Source organism: Trachinotus anak, unplaced genomic scaffold (assembly GCF_046630095.1).
Source record: "Trachinotus anak isolate AG129_WGS33_773 ecotype Australia unplaced genomic scaffold, CSIRO_AGI_Tana_v1 ptg000001l, whole genome shotgun sequence".
Lineage (NCBI taxonomy): Eukaryota > Metazoa > Chordata > Actinopteri > Carangiformes > Carangidae > Trachinotus > Trachinotus anak.
Genome location: NW_027273852.1, coordinates 4979321 through 4999904, shown reverse-complemented (window position 1 = coordinate 4999904; position 20584 = coordinate 4979321). Strand labels below are relative to the sequence as shown.

The window sequence follows — 20584 nt, the reverse complement described above, 5'->3', positions numbered from 1 at the left end:
TGTCATTCACGTCAAGAAGACGCCCGTGGTAGAGGAATTAAAGTGACCTGTGGTGAACTTGCGGGCTGTGTTGTGCTGTCTGTCAGACTCTGTAGGACCCAGCGGAAAACTGCTCCAACCGGAGGGAGACGGAGCAGGAGAGAGGGGGAAAGCTGAGTGGAGAGGAGACGCTCTCAGATCAGCCAGTGGCTTCATGGAGTTATGTACCTCTGATCCGCCGCCATGGATTGCAATCCGCGATCACTCCTTTTCCTTTTACCTCTTTTATTGTCCTGCGTTATTCCTGCGTTTGCCATCATCTACCCCCCCAATGAAGGTAAGGCAACTCTCAGGCTGCGGACATATGTGTGTGTGTGTATGTGTGCGTATGTGTGTGTGTGTGTATGTGTGTGTGTGTGTGTGTGAGAGAGAGAGAGAGAGAGAGAGAGAGAGCGAGAACGGTGCGCTACGGCACACATCGGGGCCAGCGCTGTGCGCTCGCCGCAGACTTGCTACTGTCCAAATTATAGTGATAACAGTAACAAGATGACCCAAAGCGCATGAAGGTGACACTGCGGATCACTGGGAGCCGGGGTCGGATCACTAACAGACAGTAATTAGATACTGAACTTGAAGATAGGTCCAAACAAGGCACACAAGGTAGCCTAATTTCGCGTAATTTGGCGAACAAAGGTTAATAGTTGTTTAAATTAGAATGAACTGAGCGATGGCGGCAGCTCCCAAAGCGCCTATAGCGGAGTTATTACGCGGCGTAAAGATGTTAAGAAACTCCGCTGCCTGTGTTTCCATGAGGGGCTCATGTTGATCTGTTTTATCCAGGAATCCGTTTGGGGGTAGACGCCCCAGTCGGTTCCTCACAGTCGCACCGACTTAACGGCAATAAATAGAAGATGAGCACAATAGAAGGTGACCTGAATAAACCCGAAGCGTTTGACTTGGATGTCACTGTGGGGATGTTGTGAACTGCCCGTCTCATAAATGGTGTCATGGCTGTGTTTTATCAAAAGGTATATTTAAATGCGATGTTTGGTTAAACGGGTGAAAAAATGACGGCGGTGCAGAAGCAGTTAAATTCACTTATTTCCAGTGGAAGTTCCGCTCAGTTCTCTGTGCTGGAAGCCGACAGACCGGTCCACTCTCAGCGCAGTCGCTTCTCCAAACGTGTGAAACTGCGCTGCAAACATACCGACACTTCCAAAGATTTGCTGAACATTATTATTTTTTTTTTTTTCAAAAATATTGTCAATTTTTTTTTACGCCCTATAATTACGTGTTGAAGTTGAAGTGTTGTGTGGCGGGGTCAGAGTAAAAAGGAAAGACACCCGGCTGCTGAAGGGGCTCTGAGCTCTGTCGCGAGAGGTTAAAACTGCACACAGGGTTCAAATACATTTGGGTGAAGATTTGGGTCACACTGGGACACGGGTTTGGAGACCACAATATTATGTGTAATATATATATATATATATATATATATATACATATACATAACAAATAAATAAAATGGCCAGTTAGTGAGAAAGATTGGACTTAGATTTGAGTGACTTAAAGCGTAATGCCTTAAAGTGATGAAACGAATCTGAGCGATCCTTCGCGGAGCCTAATCTGCTCTACAGTAATTAAATGTTCGCAGACAGACAGGTGAAGTGCTAAAAGCACAAATGCATGTTTCTGATCCTCCAGCAGCCCATGCAGAGAACTGTAAGAAAGTGAGTGAGAGAGAAGTCACTCGTCCTGACGGTGTAGGGCGAGTTAGGGAAGTTTTGGTGTGTAGGCCGGGTCAAAGGAACACTTCTGATCTAGTAGAAACATTAAAGGAACCACGATTGTGTTGCTTCCGTTCAGTTTATTTATAATCCACGCAGATGAGGACCCCTGGGACTGAAATGACCAACAACCACACCTCTGAAGCCTGTTTTCATTCCTTTTTATTTGTGGGTCTTCCTCCTAAGCTCGTAGCCGAAGTTGCTCTGCCAAAAAACATGAAAAGTTCAAATCCAAAACCTGATTTTCACTGAATGAAAGCGCTCGTTGGATGCGCAACATCCTCCGATGTTAAAAACGACCTTGTTTGTGTAGTCGTCTTCGCCCTGCTGCTCTCTTGTCTGTTTGTCAGTGCGGTGCCAGAGATCAATAGGTTTCATTTGTGATAGTTCTGTGTGAAACCGAGTCAAGGTCAACCAGGCCTACTGCAAATCTTTCCTGTGCCCCGAGAAACTTTTTGATCGTGCAACAGAGAAGATTAAAGTTGGCTGCTCATATAAGCCACATAAAATACTCCTCACCCGGATAAAACACACAGTGGTCCACCGGTGAGAGTGTGTGTGTGTGTGTGTGTGTGTGTGTGTGTTGGAGAGTGTGTCAGAGAGGGTGAGTGGAGCTCAGCGAGTTTTGTGTGGGTGCGCCTGTGTTTGATGGAGAGAGAGAGGGAGAAAAGGGGGAGAGAGAGATACTAAATCCTTTAACCGCTTCCCGAGTGTGAAGAACGCAAGTGCGACGTGTCAATGAGGAAAAAGACAATCAGACAGTTCACCTTTCTGAGACATGAATCTGCCAGAGAGTGTCAGTGTCGAGCCGCTGCGTCTCTACATGAAATAAAAACACACACACACACACACACACGATATGGATCTGCAGGAGCACAGATCCCACTTTGCACAGAACAGCGCTGATTCTCCCTGATTCTCTCTTCCGGGTTCAACGCGCAACAGCCGGCTCGGTCACAGGGAGCAGGTCCTAACATTGATATCTGGCTGCAGTTAAACGGAGCATAAAGTCAGTGCGAGCTCAGCACAGTTTCTCCACACGGATCAAAGTAAAGAAACGGACACTGTGTATCTATAGTCTAGTTGTGTATTTGGTTCTTAAATTGGGTAAAACTGCCGTCAGCAGACTCTGATTATGGGAAAGTACCAGATCTTGGACTGATTACCTTATTGGTTTGTAAAGGTTTCTTAACATGTAAGGGAATATGTGTTCTCTTTTAATTATAGGCCTGTTCATGTTTAGAATTAGACACACTGACAAACAAATCACGAAGCCTGGCCCCTGTTTTTTTTTTCTTTTTTTTTTTTCTTGCCTCACTCAGATCGGTTTGCTTGTGCTGTGCCGCAGGTCAGAGTTTTTTTTTATTATTATTTTTGATATGAACAGGCTGCTGGTGATCGTATGGAGGGAGCCGAGAGCTGATCAGGAGTGGCTCTCTGTAAACTTTCAAATCCGTAGACATAAGATGATCGGTTGTGAATTCGTGAATAGAGTTAATATGAAAGCTGTCAGTAAATTAGGACACGAATCAAAGGCCTCGCTGATCACAGACCCGTTGAGTAATAAATGCACCCATTACTTACTAAGCAAAGACAATAATTTTTTTCATGGAAAACAAACCTCAACTTGAACGGGACGATGGCAAACTTATGTTACTGTTTTATTATCTCCCTCCACATTTATAAGGAAACCAGAAGTCTAGTTACAGTTCCCTCAGTCCTCTAGCTCCTGTCGGCTCTGTGCCTCGACCATCATTTTTTATTTTTTTTTAATAATAGCATTTACTGTGTGGCTTTCATTAGGTCGCAATGATCCTGTTAAAACTTTTGGGAACAGCTGATGGAAATACAGCGAAAATCCCCGAGAATATCTCTTAGTGGTGAGGATTCATTTCAGCTTCGGGCAGATATGCGATATGAGATATTTGTTTGATTTTTTTCCATATTTAATCGGAAAAAAAAACCAAAAAAAAAAAAAAAACCAAAAACAACAAAGTTGCTAGCTGCTGTTGCTGCGGTGACTTGTGTCCCGCTGCGCGCCGTGACGTGGGCCCGCTGCGGGGCGTCGGGAGGCCTCCGATATTTTTAGCCCGCGGTGGTGAGGCTTGGCCCGGAGAGCCCGGCGCAGCAGTCCCACTGGGACGAGCGGGCGTTTGTGAGCGATGGTACCTCTCAGAGGTGCTGGAAATGTGCTTACACATGACCCTCCTTTAGAAACAACCCCCTCCCCCCCCCCACTCTCAAGGCTACATATACTGTAGACCTATATTTATTAGTATGTCTTGACCAAACGTTGGTCCGAGGATTGAGAGTGACATCCTCGGTTTAACAGCAGGTGGGCCAGGCTTTGGAGTTGTGATAAAGGTGTTTTGTGTGTCTGTGTGTAGGTTTATATGTAGAGATACAAGATTGTAGAGTGTGAGTGCAGGAGTGATGTGTGCCTTTATCCGAGTGTTAAAGTCTGTGTGTTTACAAGGCACAAAAGTATAAGGTATAAGAAGAAAGACAGAAAGAAAGAAAGAAGAATGGGGGCAGAGGGGTTGGGCAAGCAGCAGCAACATCAGACAGAGCGACTTTGCACTTGAATAATTCATAATGGGAGGTGAACACTTCACCCTTTAACACAGACACAAGTCGCCTTGCTTTGCCTGCACTGCGGCCTGCCAGCCCTCACATGCTCAGAGCCAGGCTGCAAAGACAAAGCCCCATCCACTGTGTGCACTATTAGATGGGAGATATTAGAAGAGCATGCCCATGAGCCTATTCCACTCTACTCTACTCTATTCTATTCTATTCTGTTCTATGCCAACATCTCTAACTGACAGCTTCTCCCTCCACTCCTCCAGCCAGAGACATTTTAATTGTGTCTCTGGCTGAGGATTAAATTTCCATGTACATCTGCTGGGAACCAGTTTCTTTCATCCTGTTTTACTGGGGGCGGGTTAGTGAGTGCCAGGCAGTGAGGGAAAATTATGGGACTATTGATTTAAAGTTTGCCCAGTCAGTCATAATGGTGAACTTAGCCGTTAAATTATGAGAACATAGACATCAAAATAGGCACCCCATGGATCTTTGCTCCGGTGTTTCATGTTAATATTTCAACATACGCTGTGCCAAGCGGCACTAGGTCACTAGCAAATGATAAAATGAGAATTAATGCCACATGGCAGCGGTCTTTAAAAACGGTGTTTGCAAAGTGCTTCATTGGATTTACCAGCAGGATGGTGCAGTATCCCAGCAGTTTATCATAGAAACTTGCAGGACATCCTGGTTGCCTGTGGTGTTGGGTCTTCTTCCGTTTTGTTGGGGTTGGTTTATGTGCGTGGGACGCTGGCCCAGGTATGTGTTATGTATTGATTCACCTGTTTCTACCTCCGTGATGTTTTGCTCCCTCCCAGACAGACTGGCTCAGTTTGCTATTAATACTCCTGGTTCCCGTTTAGAGGCACTCCCTGATGGGGCAGGGGCTATATGCTTGGCTGACGCTAGCTTGCTAACTGACTGTGTGTGTGTGTGTGGGTGTAAGTGTGTGTGTGTGTGTGAGAGAGAAGGAGAGAGCAGGAGTGCCAAAGACTGACAGCAAATGTTTGTGTTTGCTCTTATTTTGTGCCTGCTTCAGTGTGCATGTGCGGGAATATGTGCATGTTTTGGTGAGCATCTCGAAAGTGTCTGTATGCAGTAAGTGGTGTTTGTCGGTGTGTGCGTGTACTGTATGTGTGTGTAAATGTTTTTCCCTTTGAATAGAGATGTGAGTGCATCATTTTGGTGCATATAGATGTGTTTACCCCTCTTTGTTTCTTGGACGGGGCTACATCCTTTGCTGTGAGTCTGTGTGTTTTTTTGGGGTTTTTTTTGTAGCAGCACACAGTCTGAGTGTTTATGCATGTACAGCATTTGCGAGTGTGTATGTGTGTGTGTGTGTGTGTGTGTGTGTGTGTGTGCGCGTGTGTGGGTGCTGATTTCCCCAGCCAACTGCAGCTGGAGGGGGCTTTTTCCTCCTGCGATATGAGAGCCATCTAATTTTCTGCTCTCAAATTCCCCCGCTTGGCTCAATTTGAGTGGTGGGCTCGGCTCGTTGAGAAATGTAAATTGGAAGCAATGGCCCTGGATGCTGAGCTGCTATTATCTGACATGAACAGATAGCTTCATTAGACTCTAATAGGAATGTGTCTACTGCCACTCAGCTGGCTACAGCTCAGGTGAGCCTCCATTTAGTAGCTTTTTGAGCCTGGATTTTGATAACAAGTCTCTGTGTGTATCTTTCTCTCTTTCTCTCTTTTTTTTTGCCACACTAGCTGATAGTTATCAGACTTGCCTGAAGAAAATGATGATTTCCATCTCAACCTTTATTCTAGTGTGAAACAGTGAGTTCACAGAGCAGTGGAATCACTCACTCGCGGCAAATTTAGTTTGTGCTGCTTGTGAGGAGCAAAATATCTTGACTAAAATAGTTTTCACAGAGACGCATCAGCCCTTCGTGACCCACAAGTCCTCTGTGTGACTGTCGCCGGACATGTGTACGCTCCTGCTTGCCGAAGCTTTGAATGGGAGAATACAGGGGGATTGTATTCTTCATATTTGCACGGTGAATAGCGTTACAGCTGCAGGGCCTTACTGCACTGCTGCTCCATTTTGCTGTGTATGTGTGTGCTTTCTTGGGCAAGTGTGTGTCTGTATGTGTAAGTGTACACTCGTCTGTGTGAGTCTGGAGCTGTGGACTGATTTGCTCCCGGCAGGATGAAGAGAAAGAGGCTGAGTCAGTCTCAGGTTCTGACTTAAAGGGCGACAGTGAAACTTTACTGCTCTTTATCCAATTTGTATTTGCTGAATTTTTTCCTGCTTTTTTCAGCAGGTCACTCGGTGTGCATGTTTGTACACATGAAATTCATTAATTTTATTTATTTCTTTTTAATGATGATTACAAAGTCAAAATGGGTCAATAAGAACATAAATTAATTAATAATTCTCTCTAAAATAATTTTAAATGAATGTACCCAAAATGAGGCTTTGGAGAAGAGATATATTAAAGAAAAAAAACTAAGAAAAAGAACAACAGAGAAAGAAAAGCACATATTTACCAGGGTTGTACCATCTCTCACACTTCAGCCCTCTAGATTTATCTGTTTATACTGCTGCTACAGGAATATTTATCTGATTGTGACTCAAAGAAAAAAAATAAACAACAATTAAACAATTAAACATTGATCTGGAAATGTAATTAATATAAGTAATAAACATTTCCAAATGATTTCCAATAGTTTATTGTAGCTACATGAGTCATTACTTTCTATTGTTGTACTAGACTTTAAAGTACTCATAAGCTGTTGTAACATATTTTGTCTCTGATTTGTGTAACTAAGCAGCTTTGCATGAAGTAAAACTGAACATTTTTCATGTCAACTTCTTTTCAACCTATTCATTCAAGTCTAGCCTACTGTTGTTTTTTTTTTTTTACAACTAAAATATGGTAAGATGCATTCCCCCCTCTCATGGTACTTCCAGATCAGAATGGTAGCAGGTTTTTTTTTTTTTTTTTTTTTTTTTGGATTTTAGATATTTTTTTTACCGCAGTGCTCCACCAGCAATCGGGGACTGGCAAATGCCCTTGGCCGGTGTGCATTAGTGAGAAACACTAATGTGCGTTGTTGCATTTGAATTTAAGGACAAGTGGTTGGCGAATGCTACATACCTTTATGTTTTTCAGTGTGACAGCTGTTGCACTCGGGATGTACAGTTAGGGACACAAACACACACGTCTCACACACACACACACAATTCGCACTCAAATTTGATTGGACGCCTCCTCACTTTGATTTCATTTTGAGGGACACTGGTTGATTAGATAGAGCCTGAAAGGGGGGGGGGCAAAAAGTCTTGTTGTCCTTGTACTAACCACTGCAGAAGAAGTGGGGAATCTATGGAGCATAAGGCTGCCTCCACATTCCCCGGTCATGGCCCATCTGTCAGTATGTCATGGCCCATACTGACAGGTGTACTCGATGACAATAATTCACACTAGAGCCATGTGTATATACTAAGAATAGAACAAGTTGCATTTTATTTTTCTGTGCTTGAGGAAGATGCTGCATGTCAGAGTTGATTTTGCCGAAATGTTCACATGATGGGTCGGTAAGAAGAATCTGTTCACGTGTGCACAAAAGTCACCTTTGGCACTATAAAGTTCACCATATGAAACCCCTTTCACTAACCCAAAGCCTCAACCTGCACCATCACCCTAATGGAGTTCCTTGTCTTACTTGTTTTCTGTCAAACTCCTTCTATTAGACATGAATCTCCCTCTCAGCTGCTTTTCTGTCTGAAAAGAGTGAATTCTTGGCAGGACACACACATAAAATTGTATTTCCATTCATTATAAATGGGTTTAGATTTTGTTCTCAGAGTGGCCAATTGAATTTCTGACCACCTCTGAATCTGGCAGATGCATCTGAATTTAGATTTGATGCTTTTTTGTTTCACCTGGGTAGAGTCCAGTCACAATGGGTGCGTGTGTGGCTCCATGGAATGAGGGGAGGGGGGGGGGGGGGTCAGATGGGTCAAAAGCATGAGAATTAGAAAATAAACACTTCCTGTTGTGGTTTTTGAACAGTTGGCTCTACTTTAGATATGGGCCTCCTCAGGATGTCTGTGTGTTGCAGCCAGTTTGACCAGCCAACTTCTGCTTTGATGCGTTACACGGCAAGACAAGACAGCCAGCTCTCTCTGTTAGTTAACATAGGATATGTGGTGTGTGTGTGTGTGTGTGTGTGTGTGTGTGGCAGCTGAGTAAATAGAGTCATGATCAGTGCTTGAGGTTGGTGATCCCTCCTGTGGGATTAGATAAGGGCTAATTGGGGCTAACAAGAACTAGACACTCATATGTTCTCTTTGTTTTCCCTCTCTCTCTCTCTCTCTCTCTCTCTCTCTTTCTCTCTCTCTCTCTTTCTCTCTCTCTCTCCCTCACCACAGTCAACCTGTTAGACTCTAAAGCAAGCCAGGGGGAGCTGGGATGGATTTCCTACCCATCGCATGGGGTGAGTATTTTCTACCTCTATATTTTACCCACATTGTTTTTTCATTTGCATTACATTTGGGAGAGAGACCCGCCAGCATGAACTGGACGTGGGCTTCGGCCCCACACCACATGAAATCAGGATTTTCAAACTCCTGTGGTTCCCACTATGTCATGTTGACTCAATGAGCCAAGTGCAGATTAACCCACTTTTCTTTAGACATTTTTTCTTGCCCATTCTCCCTCTCTCAGGTTAAAGGTTAAGCATTTGGATCTTGCCATATGGTCAAGACGCTTAAAGGAAAATGTACTGCATGCGGATGCGGGCGTTTGAGTATTTGAGTGTGCGTGTGTTTAAAGAAAGATTAAGGCATTAAAGGATTTTATGTTGTAGACACAAAAGCATCCAAATAAGAATGTCGATAGGCTGAGCCCCTTTTTAGTAAACATCACAACAACAGACATATCGTTTTACTGATTTTGCATGTAAACGTTGTAATTCCATTTTTTGATTTTTCACTTGTTAATCCATTTTTTTCTTAAACACACCCTCCCCCCCATTCTGTCCGCCACATACGCTTTAATACAGAATTTCAACACAAAACCTACCAAGCTCTACGTGGATCAATAATTTCAGGCTGCACTTCTCTAACTTTTTCAACCATGAGACTTAAACAGCTTTTGAAAAAACAAACCAGCAATGCTGCGGCAGCATCGTGCCATACTTCTCTCTGCAGCCCCATTTATCAGCCTCTCTCTGCTACCAACGTCCCCTCAGTGAGCTCTCACTCTGTGTTTATTTGCTTAACTAGTTAGACTACTGTGCCTCAGGGCTGGCCCACTGACACACACGCGCACTCACACACACACACACACACACACACACACACATACGTGCACACACAGCACACTTCCTCGTTTTTCCTTTATTAAGTGTTAGAATTACTCCTTGGCAGTGGCTTAAGGTAATCCAGTCATTTGTTCCGTGGAGCTGCCAAACCTTGTTTCCCTCGGCCATGTAAAGCGCTGGCACCGTCAAAATGCTCAGACTTTCTTCATGAGGTTGAACCACAATGAAAAAATGGCGCAAAGGAAAAAACTGGGGGAAAAAAAACAGTCCAAAGACAATTGCAGGCTACAGGACAATTGCATGACCAATTGAAGGGAGAGATTTATGTTGTGTTGATAGAAGTTATTCACGTGTGAGCAAGTAGGAAAATGCACACCGATATCGGGAAGTTGATCCAGCACTGGACACAGGAATGCATGTTGGAGGTTGTGCAGCGAGCTCTGCTTTATTTCAAGTTATTTGCTTTGAACAAGTTCAGAAGAAAAGCGTGTGATTGTACAGTAAACGCTGCAGGAATGGGAGCCAATGTCACTTTTAAATGAAAATGACTCCAGAGAGAAAGAGAGAGGATAGAGGAGGATCAAAAAGAGGAAGACTGAGAGACAGAGAGAGAGGGGCAAAAGGGATGGAGAGGGAGAGAGAAGAAGAAAGAGGGAGAGGAGGAGAGATGGAAGGACAGGAAAGGATGAGAGAGAGAGAGAGAGAGAGAGAGAGATTGCTGATGATCAAGTCCTCAAGGTGAATCATCTGTAATTACTCACGTCATCCACTGACTGCGCTCCGATAAGCAGCCTGCCCTGGGAGACTGCTGCTCACAAATGATTTCTCATAATGTGGCAGTGGCACTGAGCCCTCACACACACACACACACACACACACACACAAGCACACACACAAACAGTCATTCACATTGATGGAGAGGCCGCTGCTACTGGCCTACCGAGACACAACGTGCTCCGGTCAGAACAAATTAAGAGCTTAGCCTCCCCAGGATGTTCACTCCGGAGCTATACCAACCGACGAGTTTGTGTGTGTGTGTCTGCGTGTGTGAGTGCGTGTGATCCAGATATACTTTTATCTGTCTGGGAGGCAGGCTGATTGCTGAGCAGTGTCCAGGGGGCTTAGCCCTTCACAAGACTAAAGAGTGTTAAAGATTACATTCTTGCGTGCTTTGAAAGCATTCTTCAGTAACAAACCAACACCCCAGACGCTGGCTCTGCATACAAAATAGAATTAATGGGCACATACAAAGTGAAGTCCATTTTTCACAGGACCCAACAGGGGATACAACAGCATTCCTGTTTTTCCCCGAGCTGTTGTGTATTGACTTGATTGTTTAAAAAAAAAAAAGGAACGTTTTTGCCGACACACAGAAAAAATTGCTGTGTAATATGCTGAACTAAAATGCTGAAGTATTAAGATATTTTAAATGTTGACAGTTCGTCAATGAAAATAACACATTTGCTTCAGTTCAGCAAATGCTGTCACTTATTCTGCAACATTTTCAACTGCAGTTTTTTTTTTTTTACATCAGAATTAAACTAAGTTTATGTCAGATTTTATAAAACAAAGAGTTATAAAGTTATTTTATAGGAATAATGAGTCGAATATGAAATCAATGGGACTGTTCAATCAGCACCCAGAGGAAAAACAAAAAGAAAATGTAGACTTTGCATTGTATTTGCAGTGAAATGTCTTCCCTGTAATTGTTTTTTACACCCTCCACAGGAGTCTTTTATAAACTAAGTAACAATGGCACTGACTGAACTTTTGTGTCGCAATGAAGAAGCTTGACATCTATAGAAAAAGGCCAGTGGTCACAGTGAGTGCACTCTGCATTTACTGTCAGGAATAATGAGAAATATTTACACACACACACACATGCACATACACATCTCACATTCCTATTCTCAGGTCTGGAGGAGGAGGGTGGGGGCATGTGTAATGGCATTGCTTTTTATATTTTGGACGAGGTCCACCACTTCAGTCAGCCAGCTTTTTTTTTTTTTTTTTTTTTTGCTCTTAGAGTAGAGACTGCTGTTTCAACTTCTTCAGTCACCCAAGGGCTCTTAAAGCCCCCCGTGCTCTGCTGCCATCCCATCTGTGAAATCAGCCCTACCAGCATACACTGCCCCCCACCCCCACCCCACCCCTCAGAAAGTGAGAGAGTATAGAGAAAAGTCCATCCATAAACGAGGATTAACAGGGCAAGGCAAGGGACCAGAGAGGAAGAGGAGGAGGAGGAAGTATAAAGTGTGTTAGAGTTGCTTTCTTCTTGGTAAGGACAGTTAATGCAAGCAATACATCCCAATTGTTTATTAATTATACCCGATACAATAAAACATACGAGACCTCAATAGTATTAAAAATCCCAAACAAATATACAGATGTCCTATTATCAATAATGTACACCCACTGTACCCACATGGATGTTCTGAATATGTGGTAGTGTGGAGTTCATTGAAAATATATAGAGAAGTAAATCAGTGAGTTAATAACAGACACAAACTGGCCAATGGCCTTAAAAAAAACATTTGAAAACCACTAAGTGGTCACATCCTCCCTATCCAGCATTGTTTGACTATCGTAGGCCGTCTTATTTCCATTATCCTTCAGCAATTGCTGTTGATGTGTCCTTGGGCAAAGCATAAATGAGGATTAGCACGGTAAGGCTTGGGCTGGTCAAAAACAGGGGGATTGAGGTAGATGAGGAGGTATGAAGAGTGTATTTAGGTTGCCCTTTGGTAAGACCGGCTGATGAAATGTCCTCTGACTGATATGCTGCAGTTGTCGTGTCTGTGACCCCTATGACCTCTATGGAGCCCAAAACGTAAGCTGGCTCCACACTTGTTGTGGACACTCCAGTTTTTAGTTCTAGAGGTATAACAGATAATATATGAGCTCTGCTTCTCCCACAATTTTTTAGATTTTTTAATAGAAATATAAATGCAAACAAAATCTCTGATTATGTCTATAATTTATAACACATTTAATATGTTGTGTATATATTTATTTTATTGTATTTTATTTTATTTTATTTTATATACCTGGATCTTATTACTGTAATAAGAATTATTTTAAAGATTTAACATTCATTCCTACCTAAAATGAATTGCTGATGGAGTAAATAGATAAAATACAGTTCAGAAAAAAACATAATTGATCCTGTCAACTATAATGATAATAATAATAATAATAATAAGATAAAATAAAATGAAATAAAACAAAATAGAATAAAGCCGTTATTGTTATATTTTGGAACAGAGGACACTCTTTTTCGATCATGTTTCCTACATCAGAACTAGGCTTGGTCTAAATGTATTGTTACCCAACACTGGTCCATTTACTGGTCCATTAACTCCCATTGACCTCCATGTCTTTGAAGTGGGTGAACTGGCATGCTGACTCTGTGATTCCGAGACGTGCCTGTTGCAGTAGTTTTAATGTCTTGAGAGGATCAAGTTACCACACTCCATTTTACTGTCCCTTTAACTGCCACACCTACCTACAGCACAGATCAGAGAAACCAGGGGCAAGATCACACCAAACTGTGGCCTGGTTGTGACCATCAGGGGTTGTGGGGGGGTCAGAGGTCACAAGGACTGGTGTAGGGTCCCAGTGTTGTTATATATCAATTAGAGGGCAGGGAGAGGTGAGTTACGCCCCCCTGGAGAGAAACAAGGGGTGGCTGCTCACTTTAGACCTTTATTTATCCTGGTTCACACACAAACAGCTCCACATGTTCTCAGTGGGAGCTGCCTCTGCTGGTGGCAGAGCTTCCACATATTGCAGAAAGAGAGAAGTAGTACTCCTCAGACGATGCCTTTTTTTAGAAATGCAATCTGGAGCTTTGCAGAATAGCCCAATGTTGTAGCTCTTGTCAGGCGTATGGTTTCTCATGAAATAAGTGCCCAGAACAGACTGGAGCTCTGATCTTGTGTCTGTAGTTGGTCACAGCATCCAAGAGGTGTCTGTTGAGACTCACATACACTTCCAGAGAAGCACAGAGCATGTCACACTCTGCTTCCTAATCCACTTTCAGATCTGGAGATAGATGTTGAGGCGTTCTCTCTTTATTTCCTCACTCGCTCTTGCTCCTTGTCAAGTGAAAGACAGATAAAACAAACTTTGGTTAAATAACCAGGGGAAGTGATTCATGGTTGGAGGACTTTATTTTTATGATGTAATGTTTGGGATGCGGATGAGGAGGGTAACTCCATGTAATAGATGCTGTCCTCCAGAGTGGGATCCTCACATCGAAGCGGAGGTCTCATTTACTTTGGCAGAGACTTGTTCAAATCGAGTCATCTTCTCTGGAATAGGATATAACATACCTAACACATACACACACACACACGCACACACACATACACATGCAGACACCTGGGTTTGATTCCGAACCCTGTGTGTGTTTGTGTTCAGACCCCTCCCTTTCAGACGGCTTAAAAGCAGAGCCATCACTCGCAGCTGCTTCAGCCCAGTTTGTATCATTGTGCTTGACATGAGAGGACATATGGGAATACGACATAAAGACTGCAGCTCACACACACATCTGCATACAAAGACTGAGTAGTATGCACACACACACACACACACACACACTCATAGACACAAATGCAAACACACACCATGTTCACACACTTAATGTGGCACAATGAAATATAAGAATAATCAGGTCTACTCCACTTACATTTACTCCATCACCTTAGGTTTTTCGTTAGATCCTACATCATAGAGAGGCAGATAGAAGCCACAAAGACAAGCCGCTTTAAAAGCAGCTGTAATGTAATGTAGGCTGTAATCAGGGAGCTGAAAGATGTGCTGACAAACCACCACGTCTCTCAGAAGTTACCTTTACTAATAAGATTTGCTGAGTTTATTTTAAAAGAACAGTGTAATGTAACTGTTGTTCTAGACCAGTGGTTCTCAACCTTTTCCGACTCATGGCTCACTTGAAAACCTCAAAAATGGCGGCCCACATCCGACCTCATAACAGTACAAGCACAAGATGTGGTCCAGATGGCAACAATCTAGAAGTTCCTATCCTTGGCTTATAGGCCTTCATACGAAAAAAAAAGAAAAACAATGAAAGGAGATAATTTTTTTAAGCTATTACAGATTATTTAGTTTTAAGACATTTAAAAACATAAGTTATGTTTTAATTTTTTCTAAATACATTTTTCACCAAAACTGTTCTGTTTTGCAAACGGTTTGTCGGCCCACTTGCAGTAATCTTTGCGGCCCACAGGTTGGGAACTGCTGTTGTAGACAATAAAAGATTGTACATCTAAATACTACTAAAAAAAGTTTGGTTAAGGTTCTTGAAAAGATTGTGGTTTGGTTAAACAGAAAAGTAGAGGTTTAGAGATCTGTCCTTCATCTCCTTTAAGTTCCCAAAAATAACCATAAAAAAGTTTATTAAGCTTGCTTTGTGTTCCAATGCTACAAACTTGTGTTGTAGGGAAAACAAATGAAATGCAAACATTTTGCAACTTCATTTAAAAAGTGCAGTGTTTTTATTCTTATTATGTTGATAGAAAATGTAATTTCAATAAGACAGAGTTGCAACTTAAGATGCTGTAATGTACTAAAATCGTTCTTTACACACATTTCAGCTTTGTGCGTGAAGATTTTAAGTATCAACACCTTCACCAACATGAGAGGCCTATTTTCATGTATTTTTGGACCAAATGTGAACCTTTCTATTTATTTAATATCTATCTATTTTTAGCAGGTAATATTTCCAATGAGTATTTTTAAGCAAACATGAGTGACAGATCACATCTGCACCAAAAAAAAAAAAAAAATTAGATCTGGTTGAGTTGCTTTTAATCTTGGTAGAAAGATGTTTTAAGTATGACAAAGAGAAACGTACACAAAGCTGAAGCAGAGTAGGTTAGAGACTTTTCATTATGTTCAAGTGAGGACGCTGTCTTATCAAACATACTGTCAACAGATCCACTAATCTTCCTGCCTCGGTGCCTTTCTGTTGTGTCAGTCTGTCAGCATACCTTTTTTGCATGTCATCACTTCATTTTTACACTTACATTTAAAGTCAAGCTACTACACTTGTTAGCAAAGTGAGGTGAAATGTTAAGTTCAGCTTTACTTCTCTATATTTAGTCCCACTCAGTTCTGTCTACTTGCCCGTGTTATTGTTAGGCCTATAGAGAGCTCCGACTACACTCTGATGAATGAGGTGACGCCATAGAAAGCATGACGGGGGAGACTAAACACCAATGGAATCTCACCCTCCTCAGGCTTTCTCTCCCTTTTCCTCTCCCCTCTTCCTCTTCCTCTTCTTCTTCTTCTTCTTCTTCTTCTTCTTCTTCTTCTTCTTCTTCTTCTTCCTTTTGCTGTTTTCTCTCCCTCCCCCTCATTCTGTCCCCCTCTCAGGGGTGTTTCATTAACTTTCCTCTGAAATGAAAAACAAGTGGCCATCCTTCAGCCTGAGAGCTCCTTGAACGCCAGACGCTCATAGATGTGCTTTACTCCCACACACTCACACACGCACACACACATATACACACACTGGCACACAAAAACATGTAATAGAGAACCTAGACTTTCTTAGCCCGTCATTAATTTCTGTGTTCAGGCTGAAAGCACCTGCTGTGTCCGCCTGCTATGGGACTTTAAACACTTCACATGAGCCTTATGTGAGTGTATATATGTGTGTGTGGGTTTATGTTTCCATCAGCTCTTGTGTGAAAGGAGCGTTAATTCAGTCTCCTCTTACCCACAAACTTTCTGTCTCTCTCTCTCTCTCTTCAGAGAGAGACTCATTCAGCCATACATCCATTCAAAATTTTACGGAGAAAAAAAAAAAAAAAAAAAAAAAAATAGAAAAAACATCCATTTACACGTTTACGCCCATTCCTTCTAATGACTGTCATTTTAACCACAATGAGCCCAGTGTTTCAGGTGTTTGCCCATTCACCATTGCTCCGATTCAGTGTTGATCTGCCTGGACAGCGAAGCCAAAGCGTATGATCAATGAGTCTTCCCCCTGTGTTGGATTCAAAAAGGAATGACCCCCGCTTTTCTTTTTCTCCTCTCCTCTCTCATTGCTTTCTCCCAGTGGAGGGAAAATGTAAGATAGACACGAACGTTCCTGGTATACTCTCACATCTGTCTATACTTCGTAGTTTCTTTTGTTTCATAGTGGATTGAGCACGTTTCCTTTAGTAGCAGTAGTAACTGTGATGCAAATAACCAAGACTGCAGCTTGAAAGTCCTCACTTGTAGAGAAAAACATGTTAGTATAAGGGTGGAAAAAAAACGCTATGAGATTTTGTTAATATTTAACAGCAATTAAGCAGCTTCCCACAATTTTTTAGCAGGATTGAGACGGGGAATCACACTTTGTGGTTTTTCTCTGAGATATTTTCACAGAGCCCTAATCTAGAAAATTTGGCTAAGGCAGCAAGTTTGCTTTTAATTAATCTGAGTAATTTGCAAGAGATCTGGTAGTGTGATTTTTCACCCTTAAGTGTTTATTAGATGCTTAGTATTCAGCAAGAGTGACTCTGAATCTAAATAATTCATCTGTAAATGCTTACAGGGTGGATATAACTTTATTTTTCTCTCCGCTATCTTCCCCTCTTTTCCTCGTATTCCCTCTTTCCTGCTCCCTCCTCTGCTACTTTCCTCAAATTTCTTTGCTCGCCTTTCCTGTCGCTCGAAACATTAATTCTCTTGTTCTCTGTCTCCCTTATCTTTCCTCTCTTTACCTTTTCTACACACTTTAAATTTCTTTTTCCTAAACTTCCTTTCTTCCTTCATCCTCCCATCATTTCTTAAATTTCCTATTTTGCTCTCACAACTCTGCCCGCTTCTTTGACAACCCTTCGCTGTGCTTCTCTCGCTCTCTTCCTCTCTGTTTTCCCTTTAATCTGCCCTCTTTATTTCTCCTGTATTTGGTTCTCTCTCTCTTTCTCTTGTCTGTTGCTCCTACTCCCTATCTCTCTTCCGCTTCTCCTTCTCTTTCAGTGGGAAGAGATCAGTGGGGTGGATGAGCACTACACTCCCATCAGGACCTTCCAGGTCTGCAACGTGATGGAGTACAGCCAGAACAACTGGCTTCGCACCAACTGGATCCCTCGCCAGTCAGCCCAGAAGATCTACGTGGAGCTGAAGTTCACCCTGAGGGACTGCAACTCCATCCCGTTGGTCCTGGGCACCTGCAAGGAGACCTTCAACCTGCTCTACCTGGAGACAGACGACGACCAGGGCAGCCACTTCAGAGAGCATCAGTTCTCTAAGATCGACACCATTGCCGCTGATGAGAGCTTCACCCAAATGGACCTCGGCGATCGCATCCTCAAGCTCAACACTGAGGTGCGCGAAGTGGGTCCCATGACCAAGAAGGGCTTCTACCTGGCGTTCCAGGACGTGGGCGCCTGCGTAGCTTTAGTTTCAGTAAGGGTTTACTTTAAGAAGTGCCCGTACACTGTGAGGAATCTGGCCTCCTTCCCTGATACGGTGCCCATGGACTCCCAGTCGCTGGTGGAGGTCAAAGGCTCATGTGTCAATCACTCCAAAGAGGAGGAGCCCCCACGAATGTACTGCAGCACAGAGGGGGAGTGGCTGGTGCCTATTGGGAAGTGTCTATGTAACCCAGGGTACGAGGAGAGAAGCAACACCTGCCAAAGTAAGAATCGTCTTTCAATCATTTTTGCCTCATGCTTTCCTTGTCATCCGCTCACTCTGTCCGTTTTCTGCCTTTCTTCTTGTGTCATATCTCATTTCTCTTTTGCATCTATTTCTCAGTGGAAACTCCAGCCTGGATTCCTGCCTTTATTTATAATACTGTGTCTTATACAATGCAAAGTTTGCCAAAGGCTGCAGAAGTGAAGTGTTTGATGTGAAGACTCTCACACTTCATATCTGTCAGCCCAGAGCCTTTGATGTCAAATGGCCAACCCTGATGTATGCATGCATGTGTGTATGTGTACTGTATGTTTGTGTGTGTATGAGCTTTCTGTATGCGCGATGCCTTCAGACGAATTCAAAAATCCCAAAAGTGTTGGTGGATAAAGTCTGCAGTTGTACGTTTCAGTTTCCACGCATGTGTGTGCTGCGCTGTCCAGGTCTTTGAGCTGTAGGTTGCAGCGTTCAGTAGTTCAACGGTAATCTTCTCCGTGACACATCATTAGCTATGGGAAGATCTTAACCAGAGAAGCGAGGATGGGACTGATAATGCAGAAGAAAGGAGTGGGCTGGAGTGGATGGTGAATAATGGAATAGTTGTGGTGATAGTTGTGGGTGTTGATGGAGGCATGAGTGGGTAGACGCTGGAGTCTGGAGATACTCCACTCACCCCAAAGTCTGTTGTCGCCTCCGGGTTGGTTGAAAAAGTCAGAAAGTACAGTTTATGTCTGGCTGCCTTTAATTTTCAGTCTATCCTGACTGCTGACTTTCTTTCCATGTGCTACATCATCATCATCACACGTGGTTTTCTGGGGATTTGAGGTTTTTGCCAGTTGGTTGTTGGACAGAATCAGACTGTTACAGTGACTGAAGTCACAGGTGCTGCAGGTCTACGGACTGACACGCTGTCTGTGGAACATCCCTTACCTACGAGCTTTACCTGCAGATGCAGAGAATTCGTTCATTGGTTGCAATTGTCCTTTGTCCTCGTGTCTCCTCACATCATTTCACCTAAGCTGGTTAAGCTTTAACAATAAGGAAGTGATTCTCCTATGACAACTGTTATATCCCCTTTGGGAACAAGCAACCAGCGGGTTCAGAGGTTAAATGCCACAATGAACCTCTCATGTCAGCATATAAGGCAGCATCCCAGTCTGTTTTAAAATCACTCTACACTTAGTTATAAACTTCCCTAAAGTGTCTGTATTTTTTCATCAGGGTTTGATTCATTTAACACATTTTAAACCTTTTCTTTATAAAGGGATGAATATATGTATGAACACAAACTTAACACAGCTCGACCATTTAAGGAAAATGAAATTTCCTGTGTGTGCCTTTTGTGTCTGGTGTAACAGCTTTCATCAGTTACACTTACACTAGTGTTTCTCTGCAAGTAGCTTGTCCCACACAGCAGGTTTTCACACTGCCCTGCATTTTTGTAGAAAGTGTTGCTTTGAATTTATTCCATATTTAAATACCACAATGCATATGATATATTACATAAAAAGACAATAGATGCAGCATACATATATTTGCTTACTTCATTCTCTTCTGGTTTGTGTTTCTGTATATAAAACTGCTCCCAGCGGCTTTGGCGAAGGAGACAGAAGCACCAGCTGCATGTGCCATGAAACCCCACTTTCTCTTTGTAGTGGCAGGGTCCTGTGGTACGTGTCCTTCTATATGCGCTCCTCTTTTCTCAGTTTCACAGAGCTCCTCGCTCTGCATAAGAAGCCAGACACAGCATCTGTTTGAAAGCAGCCACCTCTGCACTGCGGCTGTTCCACAATGACTTGAAGTTAAAACTGTGCTGGAGGTTTAAAGAAAAAAAGTGGTCTGTCCTCGGCTCTCGTAGTCCTAGTTATTGTAGCTGCTCCCCAATGCTTCCACGTTCATCAGCTCTCTCCTCTACAGAGCCAGGCCAAGTGGTAATTAAAGATCAAAGGGTGTCTCCCAGGTCAGGCCCCTGCTGTCAGGGCCAAGGGAAGCTCTTTTTCTGGGGCTGTGGACTCCAGATGAGCCCGCCTCACTGTCCAGATGCGAGCAGAAACTTTGTCGCAGCTGTCGTGTGAAAACCTTGTATGTACAAAACGTAAACAGGTTCTGAGGACCTTTTAAAAGTCATTAAAATAACTCTTAACTTGAAGTGTCATATGTCTACTTTCTATTTCACAATCTGAATCAACAACGGGACACATAAATTATAGGTTTTTTTATTTTTACCAAAATGTTGGCAGCTTCACTCCACAGATTTTGCCTTTACCTCCTTTTGAAAGGAAAAAAGTTGTAGATACAAGAATGGGACATTAT

The 20584-nt window shown here is 42.8% G+C and overlaps 1 protein-coding gene across 5 annotated transcripts in view; it reads left to right on the top strand.

Annotated features, from left to right (window-relative positions):
* Positions 1-20584, top strand: part of epha3 (eph receptor A3) — a 128986-nt gene that overhangs the window by 32313 nt on the left and 76089 nt on the right. For 4 of the 5 annotated variants that reach the window (XM_071504008.1, XM_071504259.1, XM_071504168.1 and 1 more), the window contains 3 exons: positions 87-316; positions 8730-8794; positions 17615-18275. In XM_071504008.1, the coding sequence (XP_071360109.1) occupies positions 223-316; positions 8730-8794; positions 17615-18275 (820 nt within the window). In that variant the 5' untranslated portion in view covers positions 87-222. The remainder of the gene's footprint in view (positions 1-86; positions 317-8729; positions 8795-17614; positions 18276-20584) is intronic. The other variant, XM_071504350.1, reaches the window with a different exon arrangement.